Source organism: Crocuta crocuta, unplaced genomic scaffold, assembly GCF_008692635.1.
Source record: "Crocuta crocuta isolate KB4526 unplaced genomic scaffold, BGI_CrCroc_1.0 scaffold337, whole genome shotgun sequence".
Lineage (NCBI taxonomy): Eukaryota > Metazoa > Chordata > Mammalia > Carnivora > Hyaenidae > Crocuta > Crocuta crocuta.
Window position 1 is genome coordinate 4,426,254 of NW_027528873.1, and position 13,894 is coordinate 4,440,147.

The 13,894-nt window shown below is 36.4% G+C and overlaps 1 protein-coding gene across 3 annotated transcripts in view; it reads right to left on the reverse strand.

Moving 5' to 3' along the window:
* Positions 1 to 13,894, reverse strand: part of TFDP2 (transcription factor Dp-2) — a 158,108-nt gene that overhangs the window by 109,092 nt on the left and 35,122 nt on the right. For all 3 annotated transcript variants that reach the window (XM_077756717.1, XM_077756716.1, XM_077756715.1), the window contains exon 2: positions 2,988 to 3,088. In XM_077756717.1, the coding sequence (XP_077612843.1) occupies positions 2,988 to 3,002 (15 nt within the window). In that variant the 5' untranslated portion in view covers positions 3,003 to 3,088. The remainder of the gene's footprint in view (positions 1 to 2,987; positions 3,089 to 13,894) is intronic.

Here is a 13,894-nt window from a genome sequence, read left to right on the forward strand (position 1 = left end):
ATTTAATGTGACATGCCTTCCAAATTTCTATATGCAACCCCAAGCTCTCCCCTTAGGTAGAGAGTCATTTATCAAACTACCTAGCCAAGATCTCCACCTGGACAGTTTTAGTCTGTCAACTTTAATATGTTCAAAATGATTTTAATATGTTCAAAATGATATTACCACAAATATCCCATAATTCCCCACGAGTTTCTCTTCTCATTCAACAGAACAGCCATTCATCCAGTTACACAAGCCATATACTTAGAAATCTTCTTTAACTTCTTCACTATATCATAATATATATCCCCCATATCATAATTACTCTGTAACTCCTGATGGCTGTCCTTTCAAATACATCCTAGATCCAGCCACTTTTCCTCATCTCCAATATCACTACTCCAACCCAAATCACCATACTCTGTTGTCTGAACTACTGAGTTAAGTGCCAAACGAGTCTCTTGCCTTCTACTATGCCCCTTTTCAGTCTACTGACTCAGCAGTCAGGACAAATTTTCTAAAATGGTAAGTCAGGTCATGCAACTATCCACCAGATCTCCAATGGCTTCTTACTGATATTTCAAATACACACCCAATGCCCCAGTCTTTGAGGCTCCATATGATCTGGCCCCTGCTTCCTTTCTGACTTCACCTCCTACTACTCTCCCTTGCTTATTAGTCTGTTCCACTTATAAAACCGGTCATCTTGCTGTTCCTTGAACAACCACACCTTTCCTGCCTCTACCTGGAATGATTTTTCCCATATATTCATATGATTGGCTTCTTCTTCTTGAACTGAGACTCAAGAGCATTTCTGTCTAAATGTCATGTCCTTAAAGAGAACTCTCTGACCACCTAAGTTGAAAGAGCTCCCTCTTGCTACCATCACTCTCTTTCTTCTTACCTTGTTTTATTTTTCTTCATGACATTTATCATTACCTGACATTATATATGTATTTATTGTCTTTTCTCATTACACGATAAATCCGAAGAAGGCAGGAGCCTAGTACAGGATCAGGTACACATATTTGGTGGGTTGGGGGAGGACAATGAATTGTTTGTGGCACTGTGAACTAGTATAATCCTTTCAGTAAGCATCCTGACAAAACATATTAAAGCCACAAAAATGTTCATATCTATTGCAGAATAGCTAGTGAACTCGATTGGTTATTTTCAGACAGTCTATTCCAATTCTTTCCCACATACAGCAGCTTAACCTAATCTGAAGCTTGACCTCTCCATGTCCCTAACTCAAAGATATCAAAAGACCATCAGCTCATCACTTATCCCTCTCCCCCTAGGATGCCACAGCAGAAGGAGAAAATATATTGCTCACGGTTTGATTTCTTCCAGATATACAAACAAAATAATGGGAATATAATTACCACTGGTTCAAATGTTTTATGCTACTTAAGGGAAACAACTTTTAATATAGTGAATTGTACATATGACTAAGAAGATGATATTTGATTCAAGGCACATTTTAAGCTAAAATATGCTTGCTATTTGAATGTTAACCATCTTGTGGTTCAGGATAACTTTTACCTCCCCTTCTTCCTAAAGGAGAAAAAAAAATCAAGAAAATATCCTCTAAGAAAATTTCCAATACACAGACTAAAACTTTGTTTCTTTTCACCCAACAGCACTTTAACAAATATACAACAGACTTTCATTAAAGCCGACTACCCTTGATAATTTATCCTAATGAAATTAACTAAATGATAATGAAGCAAAGTCTATATTTACTTATAGCTACTTATGGCATGTCAAAAACAAAGTTAATAATAGAAAAATAGAGATAAATAATTAAGGTTTTTTTTTTTTCAAATGTTATTCTTTAGATGTACAACCGACAGTATTTGGAACTATACGTGTGGCTTACAAAAGATCTTTTCACACAATAGAATGCTTGCTTCTCCTGGTCACAATTAACTAAACCACTAATAGATATTGCACTTGAGCAGTGTCAGAGGTCCGCCCCAAGTAGTTCGGAATTGGAGCTGGCATGGGCAGACAGGATCTGTCACGCTGCCTCCTTCCTTTCCTTCACACCTCTCTTTCTCTGAACAGGCTGGCTCTGTAACACATATATTGAGATGCTGCCTGGAAAAATAAGGAGCATGATTTGCAGAAAGACAGAGAAGAGTATGTAGCAGATGCACACACACAAGCAGAGATATTAAATGGAAACTAAACACCGCTTCAATTCCTGGTAGATTCCAAGTTCCTGTACTCAGATCTTTCTCAGGGCCCACTAAATTCATACTCATAAATTCTTTGAGACATTCCTGTATCTTCATAATAAATTTTCTTTTTAAGGTAGCCTAAGATGGCTTCTGTTACATGCCATCAAAGATTCCAACATTAGAATCTGGGAACAGCAAAGCAATTATAAGTTATTTCCTGTATGTTGTAGTATGTATTTTCTGGCATAATCCTTCACATAATTAGAAGCAAATCTATTGATGCAGCCTGACAATAAGAAAATAACTTGAAAGGAAGTAGATTCAGAAAATCTCAGAGGAAACAAACTGAATATATTCTCCAAAACATCCAGAATCTGATGTCCGCTCAGGAATCATCTCAAGGAGGACAGCAAGCCTCTTTTGAACAATATCTCAGTAACACATACGTCCCTATGTCCATAAGAAAAAACTGGGCCAAAGAAAACAGTGATTTTCTAAGTAAAAATCTCCAGCAAGCACAAAAACAAATTTATTAGAGTACCAAAAAAGCAGAGGGGTAGGAAACTTTCTACAGCTAGCAATTTTGCAATTGTTGAGAAGGCAGAACTTGGCAGAAATTTGTAAGAATGCTACCATGCCCAGTAGAGTGCTATATTCAAACAGCATTAAAGTTTACTATCTCATTCTATGTATAAACAAAAACAATCATAAATTAATACCAGTAAAATGAACTTGATTAATTAGAATAGTGAAGAAAATGTACATAGGAAAAAGTACAACTCACATTAAGAATACATTTAAAAATTTACAAATACTTACATTTTTTGCCGTCATGTCAAATTGTATTTGATTTAAAATTCTGTAGAGCCATTAAAAAAACAAAAAAACCTTCGTCTTCAATAATTCTTTAAAAGAACATCCTGTTAAAAGGGGAAAAGAGAGGGAACAGTAATATAATAACAATAATAATAGGCAACGTTTATGCTATATTTACCATGTGACATGCATTGTTCTTTAAGCGCATCATTTAAATTAATCTTCATAACACTATGAGACATCTACCATTTTAACCCTCATTTTCCAGATAAAAATTGGGGCTTACAGAAGTGAAATAATTTGACATATCAACTCAGCTAACAAGTGATAAAAACTGGGCTCTGAAATATCATACTATGTTGCTTTAGATAATACATTGAAAGAAACTGAAGGGCTTATTGGAGAAATAGCCAATTTCAGAGTTGGGGCAGGACATGTGCAGGATATGACTGAACATTTTATTGTACAGTAAGGAAGAGATCAAAAAAAGATGGGAGATAGGGGCGCCTGGGTGGCTCAATCGGTTGGGCATCCGACTTTAGCTCAAACCATGATCTCACTGCTTGTGGGTTCAAGCCCCACATCGGGCTCTGTGCTGACAGCTCAGAGCCTGGAGCCTGCTTCGGATTCTGTGTCTCCCTCTCTCTCTGCCCTTCCCCCACTCACACTGTCTCTCACTCAAAAACGAACAAACGTTTTTAAAAAGTTTTGATTTTTTTAATTAAGGAGATATATCAAAAGCATACAGGAGCCAACTTACAGGTCCTACCACTGGACAATCTGGAACAGCTGAGGGCCCAACGACACAGTGATAACAACAGATTATGACAGACTATAAACTCTTTGAATAAAGTAACAAGCCAGGACTGCATAGTGATAAAAGCATATAAAACACAATAACGAGGAAGAAGAGAAAGCTCTTCTTTGCAATTCAATACCAACTAGTAAATATAAAAGAAAAATGAAGAAGAAGAAAAAAGCCACCAGTTTGTAAACATCATAATAATAACTGATTAGACAAGGATCATTATTGGATACTACAACTAGTAGGTGAAAACGGGTGAGAAAAAGGATATTTACACAGTCTTGAAATATCTCCTTACAAAATACCTTCTAATTCAAATTTTACAGTGAAGAAACCTAGCACATACCGCTTAGCCAAAGTAATCAAACCTATCAAGTAACCACCAACAGTGGCACAAACCAACATCACACATCTCCACAAGCGCACGGAGACGGATATATTCTCATTTCTGAGGTATTTCCACCCAAATTCATAATCTAAATCTAATCATGAGGAAATATCAGAGAAATTTAAATTGAGGGTCATTCTATAAAACAACAGGGGAACTTTTCAAAAATGTTAGTGTCATCAAAGAAAAAAAACAACTTGACAAACATTCCAGACTCAAAAAGACAAAAAGTACATAAAAATTAAACTCCCAAGTATGATCCTGATGTGGACTCTGGATCATACTTGCTATGAACACCATTATTAGGGCAACTGGAAAAACTGAAAACAGAGTCCACAGACTGGATAATAGTATTGTTTAAGTGTTCCATTTCCTGCTTCTGATCAGAGGACCATGGGATTTTTTAAGTGAATAGGCTTGCTTTTAGAAAACATACACCCAAATATTTAGAAGTGGAGAGGTACAATAGCAGCAACTAGCTTTCAAATGATGAAAAAAACATATAATCTGTATACATAGAGAGAGTGGGAATGATAAAGGAAATGTGGCAAAATGTTGGCATCTGGTTAACTGGGAAAAGGGTACTTAGAGGTTATTTGTCCTATTTTTTGCGGCTTTCCTCTTATTTTACAATTATTTCAAAATTAAAGCTTTAATAAGACATTCAAGGGAAAGGAAAAAATAAAAGTTAATTTGGCAAAGACGATAAACAATGGGAGCTTGAAGAAATAGAGACTCCAAATGTCTGTCTCGTATACTAGAATTAGAATCTACAAGTAAGACTGTGAGCAAAAAAAAAAAAAAAAGTATTTTTACTTTTCTTATTTTTTAACTTTTTAAAACTGTTACTTATTTTAGGGGCTCCTGGGTGGCTCAGTCGGTTAAGCGTCCGACTTTGGCTCAGGTCAGATCTCACAGGTCGTGGGTTCGAGCCCCGCATCAGGCTCTGTGCTGACAGCTCAGAGCCTGGAGCCTGTTTCAGATTCTGTGTCTCCCTCTCTCTCTGCCCCTCCCCCACTCATGCTCTGTTTTTGTCTCAAAATAAATAAACTATAAAAAAAAAAACCTGTTACTTATTTTAGAGAGAGTGCATGCACAAGAGAACAGGGGAGAGGGGCAGAGGAAGAAAGAGAGAGAATCCTAAGTAGGCTCCACACCCAGCACAGAACCTGACATGGGCTCAATCTCACAAACCATGAGACCATGACCTGAGTGGAAATCATGAGTTGGTCACTTAACTGACTGAGCCACCCAGGCACCCTCAGCATGGATTTTTTTTTTTTAGGCTCAATCTCAGCTCTGACACTTAGCTGTGTGACCTTGAACAAAGTGACTTAACCACTTTGAGCCTCAGTGTCCTCATCTGAAAATAGATATACGGAGTTTTTCAGAGTTATGTTAGCAGTAAATTAGATACAATCTGTCCAAATGAAAATCATCAGATCCACCAAGTTAATGCCCTGCAATTTATTCATAAACAATGAATACTCTTAATCACAAAAAGTCAATTTTATTTCTTTTATTTAAAAGAAAAATTTAATGTTTAGTTATTTTTGAGAGAAAGAGAGAGAGGCAGAGTACGAGCAGGGAAGAGGCAGAGAGAAATATGGGAGACACAGATTTGAAACAGGCCCCAGGCTCTAAGCTGTCAGCACAAAACCCGATGTGGGACTCGAATTCATGAACCATGAGATCATGACCTGAGTCGAGGTCAGACACTTAACTGAGCCACCCGGGGGTCCCACAGAAAGTCAATTTTAAATATTTCTTTTTTTTTTTTTAATGTTTTTTATTTATTTCGGAGGGAGAGAGAGAGAGAGCGTGAACAGGGGAGGGTCAGAGAGAGAGGGAGGCACAGAATTTGAAACAGGCTCCAGGCTCTGAGATGGCTATCAGCACAGATCCCAACACGAGGCTTGAATCCACGAGCAGTGAGAGATCATGACCTGAGCTCAAGTCAGATGCTTAACCGACTGAGCCACCCAGCCACCCCTAAATATTTCTAAGATTACCTTCGGACCTACTGAAATGTATTTTTTAAATGTTTATTTATTTTTGAAGGAGAGACAGAGTGTAAACAGAAGAGGGGGAGAGAGAGGGAGACACAGAAGACAAAGCAGGCTCCAGGCTCTGAGCTGTCGGCAGAAGGCCTCATGCAGGGCTCGAATCCATGAACCGAGAGATCATGATCTGAGCCGAAGTCAGACATTTAACCAACTGAGCCACCCAGGCACCCCTAAATGTATTTATAACAAAAAACAAGGAAGAAACCTGCTAGATGTATCTAAGGCAGACACTGCTGCCTATCCAGTATCTTCTTCCTTAGGAGAAGTTGAAGGTGGCAATATGCCCAACTGAAGAAATGTACTACATTCTCAGTCTCCCTTTCATATGTGCTGACCATATGAAATAATTCTGGTCAATAAAATATAAGCAGACATCATTGGGTTGGGCTACCAGATTCAACTAGCAAATATCCTTTTTCCCTTCTCCCAGTTTCTGATTCCAGAATATGGCTGTAATGGCCAGAACTGCTTCTAGCTTCATTACAATATTCGCTATTCAGTATGGTGCTGTATTTCCTAATGGCTGGGCTATTGAGCGATGCTGTGATATTTACCCAACTAAAAGAAAAAATTAACAGAGCATTACTATTTCAGCACACAATAACAAGTGGCTGCCAATAAAATACCACTTAATCACGTTAATTAACTTCAGCTTAATTTTGTCCAGTAGTTCCTTTGTATCCTCTCACCAGAACTAAGTACAAATTAAAACCTCTAAACATTACCTAAATGATAAATGTTCAAGATAGAGCCAAAGCACACAGATTTCTTGAGTAAATTTACATTAACATCTTTATGCTTCAATTTCTTCATCTTCAAAACAGTAATAAATAGTACATCTACTTAATTCAATGAGTCAAGATATACACTGCCTCGCACAGTGTAAGCCCTCAACATTAGAGAAAACAGTAGTTTGCTGTCTTCTCATGACAAATTAAGGTTTCTTCTTCCAAAATAAATAATACATAATTCACATGTAGTAAACGTAAAAAAATAACCACACCATAAATCTAGTTTAAAAAGGAAACAAAGTGTCTAACTGTGGTTAAGAAAAACTCTTCTAAAATTAACAAAAGTAGGCAATAACTTTATTCATTTATTTATTCATTCAGGAAGCACTGAATACTATGTGAAAGGTACTAATCTAGGCACTGAAGACATCCTAGTAGATGAAACAGAGAGCATAAACCCTCAAATGTAATTTAAATTATATAAAATTACATTAAGAAAAATGTTATAAAAAGAAATGGGATTACGATAGAGATCTGCCTCATTCAATTAAAAATGAGGAAGTACGCTCTACTGCCTTTGAGTGAGAACTTATAACCTTTAATTTAAAAATACACATTTCTAATAAAAATTTTTAAAAGATAAAAAATAGATAGATTAATTAATTAATTACACATTTCTGAGGCATCTGTGTGGCTCAGTAGGTTAAGCGTTAGACTCTTGGTTTCAGCTCAGGTTATGATCTCACAGTTTTGTGGATTTAAGCCCTGTATCAGGCTCCACGCTGACAGTGCAGAGCCTGGTTGGGCTTCTGTCCCTCTCTCTCTCTCTCTGCCCCTCCCCCACTCACACTGTCTCTGTCTCTCTTGAAATAAATAATTTTTTTAAAAAAAGCAAATAAATAATAAATAAAAATACACATTTCTAAGTATTTTTAAAGCTTTTGCTTTTTAAAAAAAACATTGTCTTCAATCTAAAAATTATTTGCAACACATGATTAAAATGAAGTGTCTAGAAAGTAAACAAACATGGAACTGAATGTTTCAAGAAACTGCCATCTTTGGTGGCACTGGTGATTCTCAAAGATAAACCACTCATGTGCACTGATGCATTATGTTTTATCCTGGCTCAACAACTATACACTTTTTCCTGTCACTAAACTCTTCAGTTGGCTAAAAAATAAGTCAGATTTCTTCTTTCAGCTTCATGAACACATATGTCAAGCTCCAAAAGTCAATCTTTGTGACCTCACCATCTGCCATGATCTCTTGTCAGTTTCAAACAATGCAACTCCCACAGATGGTCTCAAAATGCAAACCCTTTTTCTTTCCAATCACAATTAGCAGTTCTAGCCACAAAGCCTTTTAAAATGGTACAGTGTTAATCAAAATAAGGAGAAGAAATGAATAATTATGGATAAATTTGTAGGATTAACATCATCTAAATTGGTAGACTTTCTAACAGTCCTGAAAAAGAGGCTATGAAAATTGTATTTCAGCAAAGGCAGCATATTTAAATGAAGACATTACTAATTTTAAAAATATGCTTATATTTCAAAGTATTTAAAATACACAACAAAATAAATAATCAAATAAATAAAGAAACAAGTATCAGCCATGACCCCACCTCTCAGAGGCAACTACAAATAAGCTTTTGGCAAAATATCCTTTGGTTTCTCTTTCTGCACTTTAACTTCTGATAAGTGGTATTAATGAGAAGATATTTTCATAGAAAATGGTAGTATGTAACTCTTTCTTAGGTGATGAGCATATCTAGACACTCTCCTAAATGCTTCACAAGTATGATTCCATACCATTCACACCACAACTCTATCAGGTAAATATTATTACATTTTTAAGATGACAAAACTGAGCTTTAGAGAGTTGAGGTAACTTGCATGGTTAACCAACTGTTTAAATGGCGATGCCAGAATATCTCAGACCAGCAGACTCTTCTTAATCACTATGCTAATTTACATAATATATCTGACTTGAGATATAATAGATTCTCAAAATATAACAAAATATGTAACTATTATTACAATAAATCTACACAAAGGATAATTTACACACAAAAAAATCCTTTGACGTTTCATATGACACTGGGTCAGGTTTTAACCTTTTTTTTAGTTCTTTCTCTTTTTTAATTTCAATATTAAATTGAAATTTTTTTTTTGAGTATATGTGTAGTAAACTTCATTTTTTTACGGCTACATAGCATTCCTTTACCTAATTATATCATAATTTATATCACTAGCCTGCTACTGATAGACATTTAGATTTCCTAAGTTTACAAACTGGTGACAGTAATCACATTTTAATGGCTCAATCCTTAATGTTTGGTCTGGCCTCTGAGTACGTCTCCATCTCTGTGTTGAATCACTTCCTCACACCCTTCTCTTATCCACTTCCACTGGTCTTCTGTCAGTTCCTCAAAAACATGCTCCTACTGCCTCAGGGCCTCTGCACATGTTGTTGCCTCAGCCTGAAATATTCACCAAGGTTAACTCCTCTTTCTTTAGATCTCTTCTCAATGTCACTTCCACAGGGAAAACTGTCCCTCTTCTGCTAACCAGACTATGTCAGGGTCTCTCCCTCTTCTTACCCTCTCTTACTTTCTTCATTTACAGTACACAGCAGCTTGTCATTATTTATTTATTTGTGTGATTATCAGAATGTGGCCTATCTCTGCCAACTAAAGTATAAGTTTCATGAGAACAGTGACCCTATCTGTTCACTATTATATATACCCAGTGTCTGGCATATGGTTGGAATTCAAGTGATATTTGTTTTTCGGTTTTTTAAAGAAAATATTTATCTGCTGAATTATATACTCAATATTTTTTTTTCATCCTTTAATAATATGATAATCTCAGGGCACCTGGCTGGCTCAATCAGAAAAGCATGCAATTTTTGATCTCAGGTCATGAGTTAGAACTCCACGTTGGGCGTAGAGATTATTCACATAAATAAGTAAAAAATAATAATAATACAATAATCTCATCTAACAATGACTTGACAGCAGAAAATGAAAATATTTTTAACCATATAACACATTTACACATCTGAAAGGTCATTAAGCTAATATAGCATAATTTTGAGTGACATTTTCCTACCATGAACAAAAAGGGTTTTTTTGGATTCAACTGTGCATTTTTGTTTCATTAATTTTTTTAAAAAGTTATAGGAAAAATACTTATAATAGGGCATATTTAATTTCATTAGTTTTTAAAGTGAAAACAACAGCACACAAGAATAAAATCTTTCTGAAAAACACTTTTACTAAAAGTTACTCTTCCAAAGAACCACCAACATTTTACATTTTAAAATAAGGAAAAGAGGGGCACCTGGGTGGCTCAACTGGCTGAGCGTCTAACTTCAGCTCAGGTCATGATATCGCAGTTCATGGGTTCAAGCCCTGCGTCAGGCTCTGTGCTGACAGCTCAGAGCCTGGAGCCTGCTTCAGATTCTGTGTCTCCCTCTCTTTCTGCCCCTGCTTGGCTTGTGCTCTGTCTCGCTCTAATAAATAAACATTTTTTAAAAAATTTTTTATAAAAACAAGGAAAAGAAAATGCTTTTATGTTCATTGCTTACTTTTTTAAAGTTGAAAAAAGTTTTCCAGTTTTACATAACCTTTTATTCAGATTCTGAACAACAATATAAACTGATTAATGCTGCAAGCAATCAATAACAACTTTTAAGTCTTCTACAGACATGCAGTGAAATAATGAATAATGTAGCCTCAGCATTACTCATTCATTTACTTATTCAATAAATACTTACTGAATGTCTGCTGCACATCAAACACTAGGCTGAGCATTAAAGATACTATGAGAAACAATGACAGTCCCTGCCTTTGTGAAACCTACATTTAGGCATTAAACATGCATTTCATAATTAACTACTTCTTGACAGTTACTGTAGGTACTACTATAGTAGACAAAAAAGAAACATGCAAAGGAAACATGTATAATAAAGGACTGGGTCTCCAGTTTTAGAGGTTTCTTTCAGGAAATGAAGTTTGAGCCAAACTCAACAAACAAACAAACGAACTTTGTAAACCAGTGGCAAAGACAGAAGGTACAACACAGCCAGAGGGAGCAACCACCACAGGAGAACGCTCATCCAAAGAAAAGCCTATGGGAAGTTCCAGAAACTAAAGAAGATCTAGGTACCTGAAAACACAGGGCAAATGGGAAGCCTGCTAAGAGATGACACAAAAGCCAGAAAGAACAAAAGGTGTTCACTGTGCAAACAGGTGCACAGTGAAACGTCATCTGATTAGTGGGAAGCCTCAAAAAGATTTTAAGAAGGGAGCCAAACATCTGAACCAGAGAGATACTAAATTATGTTCACCAAGGATAATGTAGAAATTATTTGCATCCTAATTATTTAAAAACCAGCAATATCAGCTATATTCTAGAACTCTTTAGTAACTGAAATGCTCGCTCACTTCTTGGGTAGATCAGATAAGTTTATATTCACCATCTATAATCCATTTATCTAACAAACAACCTTAACTCAAGGAAATAAAACTCAAAGCAAAGCGCAGAAATGAGCAAATAAAAAAGGTCTCCAGCCCTCAAGTTAGCTTTCACAAAACCCACGCATTAGTCAGTAACTCAAGTCTTCAGGCCTTCCTTCATGTTATTACTTTTAATTAACATAAAATTCTTACTAAATTTGCTTATCTTGATTTTCAGGCATCGAGCCAATTATATCCAGTAGAAAAGGTGTGGTAATAGGGAACAAATGGGTTAGGCAGTGTTAGAGTACATTAGCAAAATAATTCACAACTGGTGGCTTAATACTATAGAAAGATCAGACATAGAATTACATTTCACCATGTAAATTCATTGAAGTAGAGTTCCTTCCTTATTCTCTGACAAAACTGTGTTTATGACATGTTCCTTACATGTGCTTCAATAATAAAACCTACTTGATATTTTTGCTTCAAATATTTTCATGGATTATAACATTTATTACTAGTTCTTACTCACTGAAAAAAGTACCCTGACCAAAGAAGCAATATTAGAAGATATCACCCAAATTTAGAAATCCTGTGAAGACCTAATAGAAAGGTTCTTTTATCAAGCAGGGCAAGCCAAATTTTAAACCATTAATTCACTTATATACAATGACAATATGGATTAAATCACTTGTTGCACATAAGCTCTTTAGCAAAGTCACATTTCCAGATCAACACTGCTTTATTTTTTTTAAATTCTCAATTGTGGTCTTTATTTTTTTTTTTTTTGCAAATAGTTTATTGTCAAGTTAGTTTCCATATAACCCAGTGCTCATCCTCACACGTGCCCTCCTCCATGCCCATCACTCCCCTTCCCCCCCCACACCCATCAGTCCTCAGTCTGTTCTCAGCATTCAAGAGTCTCTCATGGTTTGCCTCTCTCCCTCTCTCCTACTATTTCCCCCCTTTTTCTCCCCCATGGGCCTCCGTTAAGTTCCCCCTAATCCTCCTATACGTGCAAACATATGGTATTTGTCCTTCTCTGCCTGACTTATTTTGCTCAGCATAACACCCTCAAGGTCCATCCATGTTGCTACACATGGCCAGATTTCATTCTTTCTCATTGCCATGTATATTCCATTATACAGATAAACCATATCTTCTTGATCCATTCATCAGTTGATGGACATTTAGGCTCTTTCCATGTTTTGGCTATTGTTGAGAGTGCTGCTGTGAACATTGGGGTACGTATGTTCCTATACATCAGCACTCTTATATCCCTTGGGTAAATTCCTAACAGTGATATTGCTGGGCCATAGGGGAGTTCTACTGTTAATTTTTTGAGGAATCTCCACACTGTTTTCCAGAGGGGCTGCACCAGTTTACATTCCCATCAACAGTGTAGGAGGGTGCCCGTTTCTCCACATCCTTGCCAGCATCTAGAGTCCTCTGATTTGCTCATCTTAGCCACTTTGACTGGCGTGAGGTGGTATCTCAGTGTGGTTTTGATGTGTATTTCCCTGATGAGAAGGGATGCTGAGCATCGTTTCATGTGTTTGTTGGCCATCTGGACGTCCTCTTTGGAGAAGTGTCTGTTCATCTCTTCTGCCCATTTCTTCACTGGGTTGTTTGTTTTTCGGGTGTGGAGTTTGGTGAGTTCCTTATAGATTCTGGATATTAACCCTTTATCTGATATGTCATTTGCAACTATCTTTTCCCATTCCGTCGGTTGACTATTAGTTTTATGGATTGTTTCCTTTGCCGTCAACACAGCTTTAGATAAGTAATACAAATATGAAGACTTATCCCAATGTGATCCATCACAAGAGGCAAGGTGAGTTTTTAAAATATCATTTGGGTAGTAACAAATTTAGACAAAGTACTGTACAAAGAACTACGCAAGCATCAAACGTTCAATTTAACCAAGAGTCCAAAAAGACAAAATTGGGAGGCAATCAAAAAGGAGCAATCTGTGAGGAAAACAGCAAAATTTCTAATCCTCACTTGGAATATCACCATCCTTATATAGGTACCTAATCTATATTCAAGTGAAAATGAAACCATTTTATAATCAGCATCATCATAAGAGTATGATGATGTAAATCCTCACAATAACACTGCAGAATAGTTATTCCATTTTACCATGGGGGAGACAGCAGGTAACTGAGTCAGAAAGCTTAAATAACTTGCCCAAGGTCACAGAGAACCAAAATTTACCATAAAGTTTTACATAAGTGAGATGTCACTATATACACGTTCAAAGATATCTTGAAAAGATGAGTTCCAAGCAGTTTTCATTTTAAATTTAAGATTTTTAGGACATTAAAGGTTTGTGCTATTTACAAATGTTAAGAATATAAATTGAATACTACACACAGTTTAAAATGATCGATAAGCGGGGCGCCTGGGTGGCTTAGTCGGTTAAGCGTCCAACTTTCGCTTAGGTCATGATCTC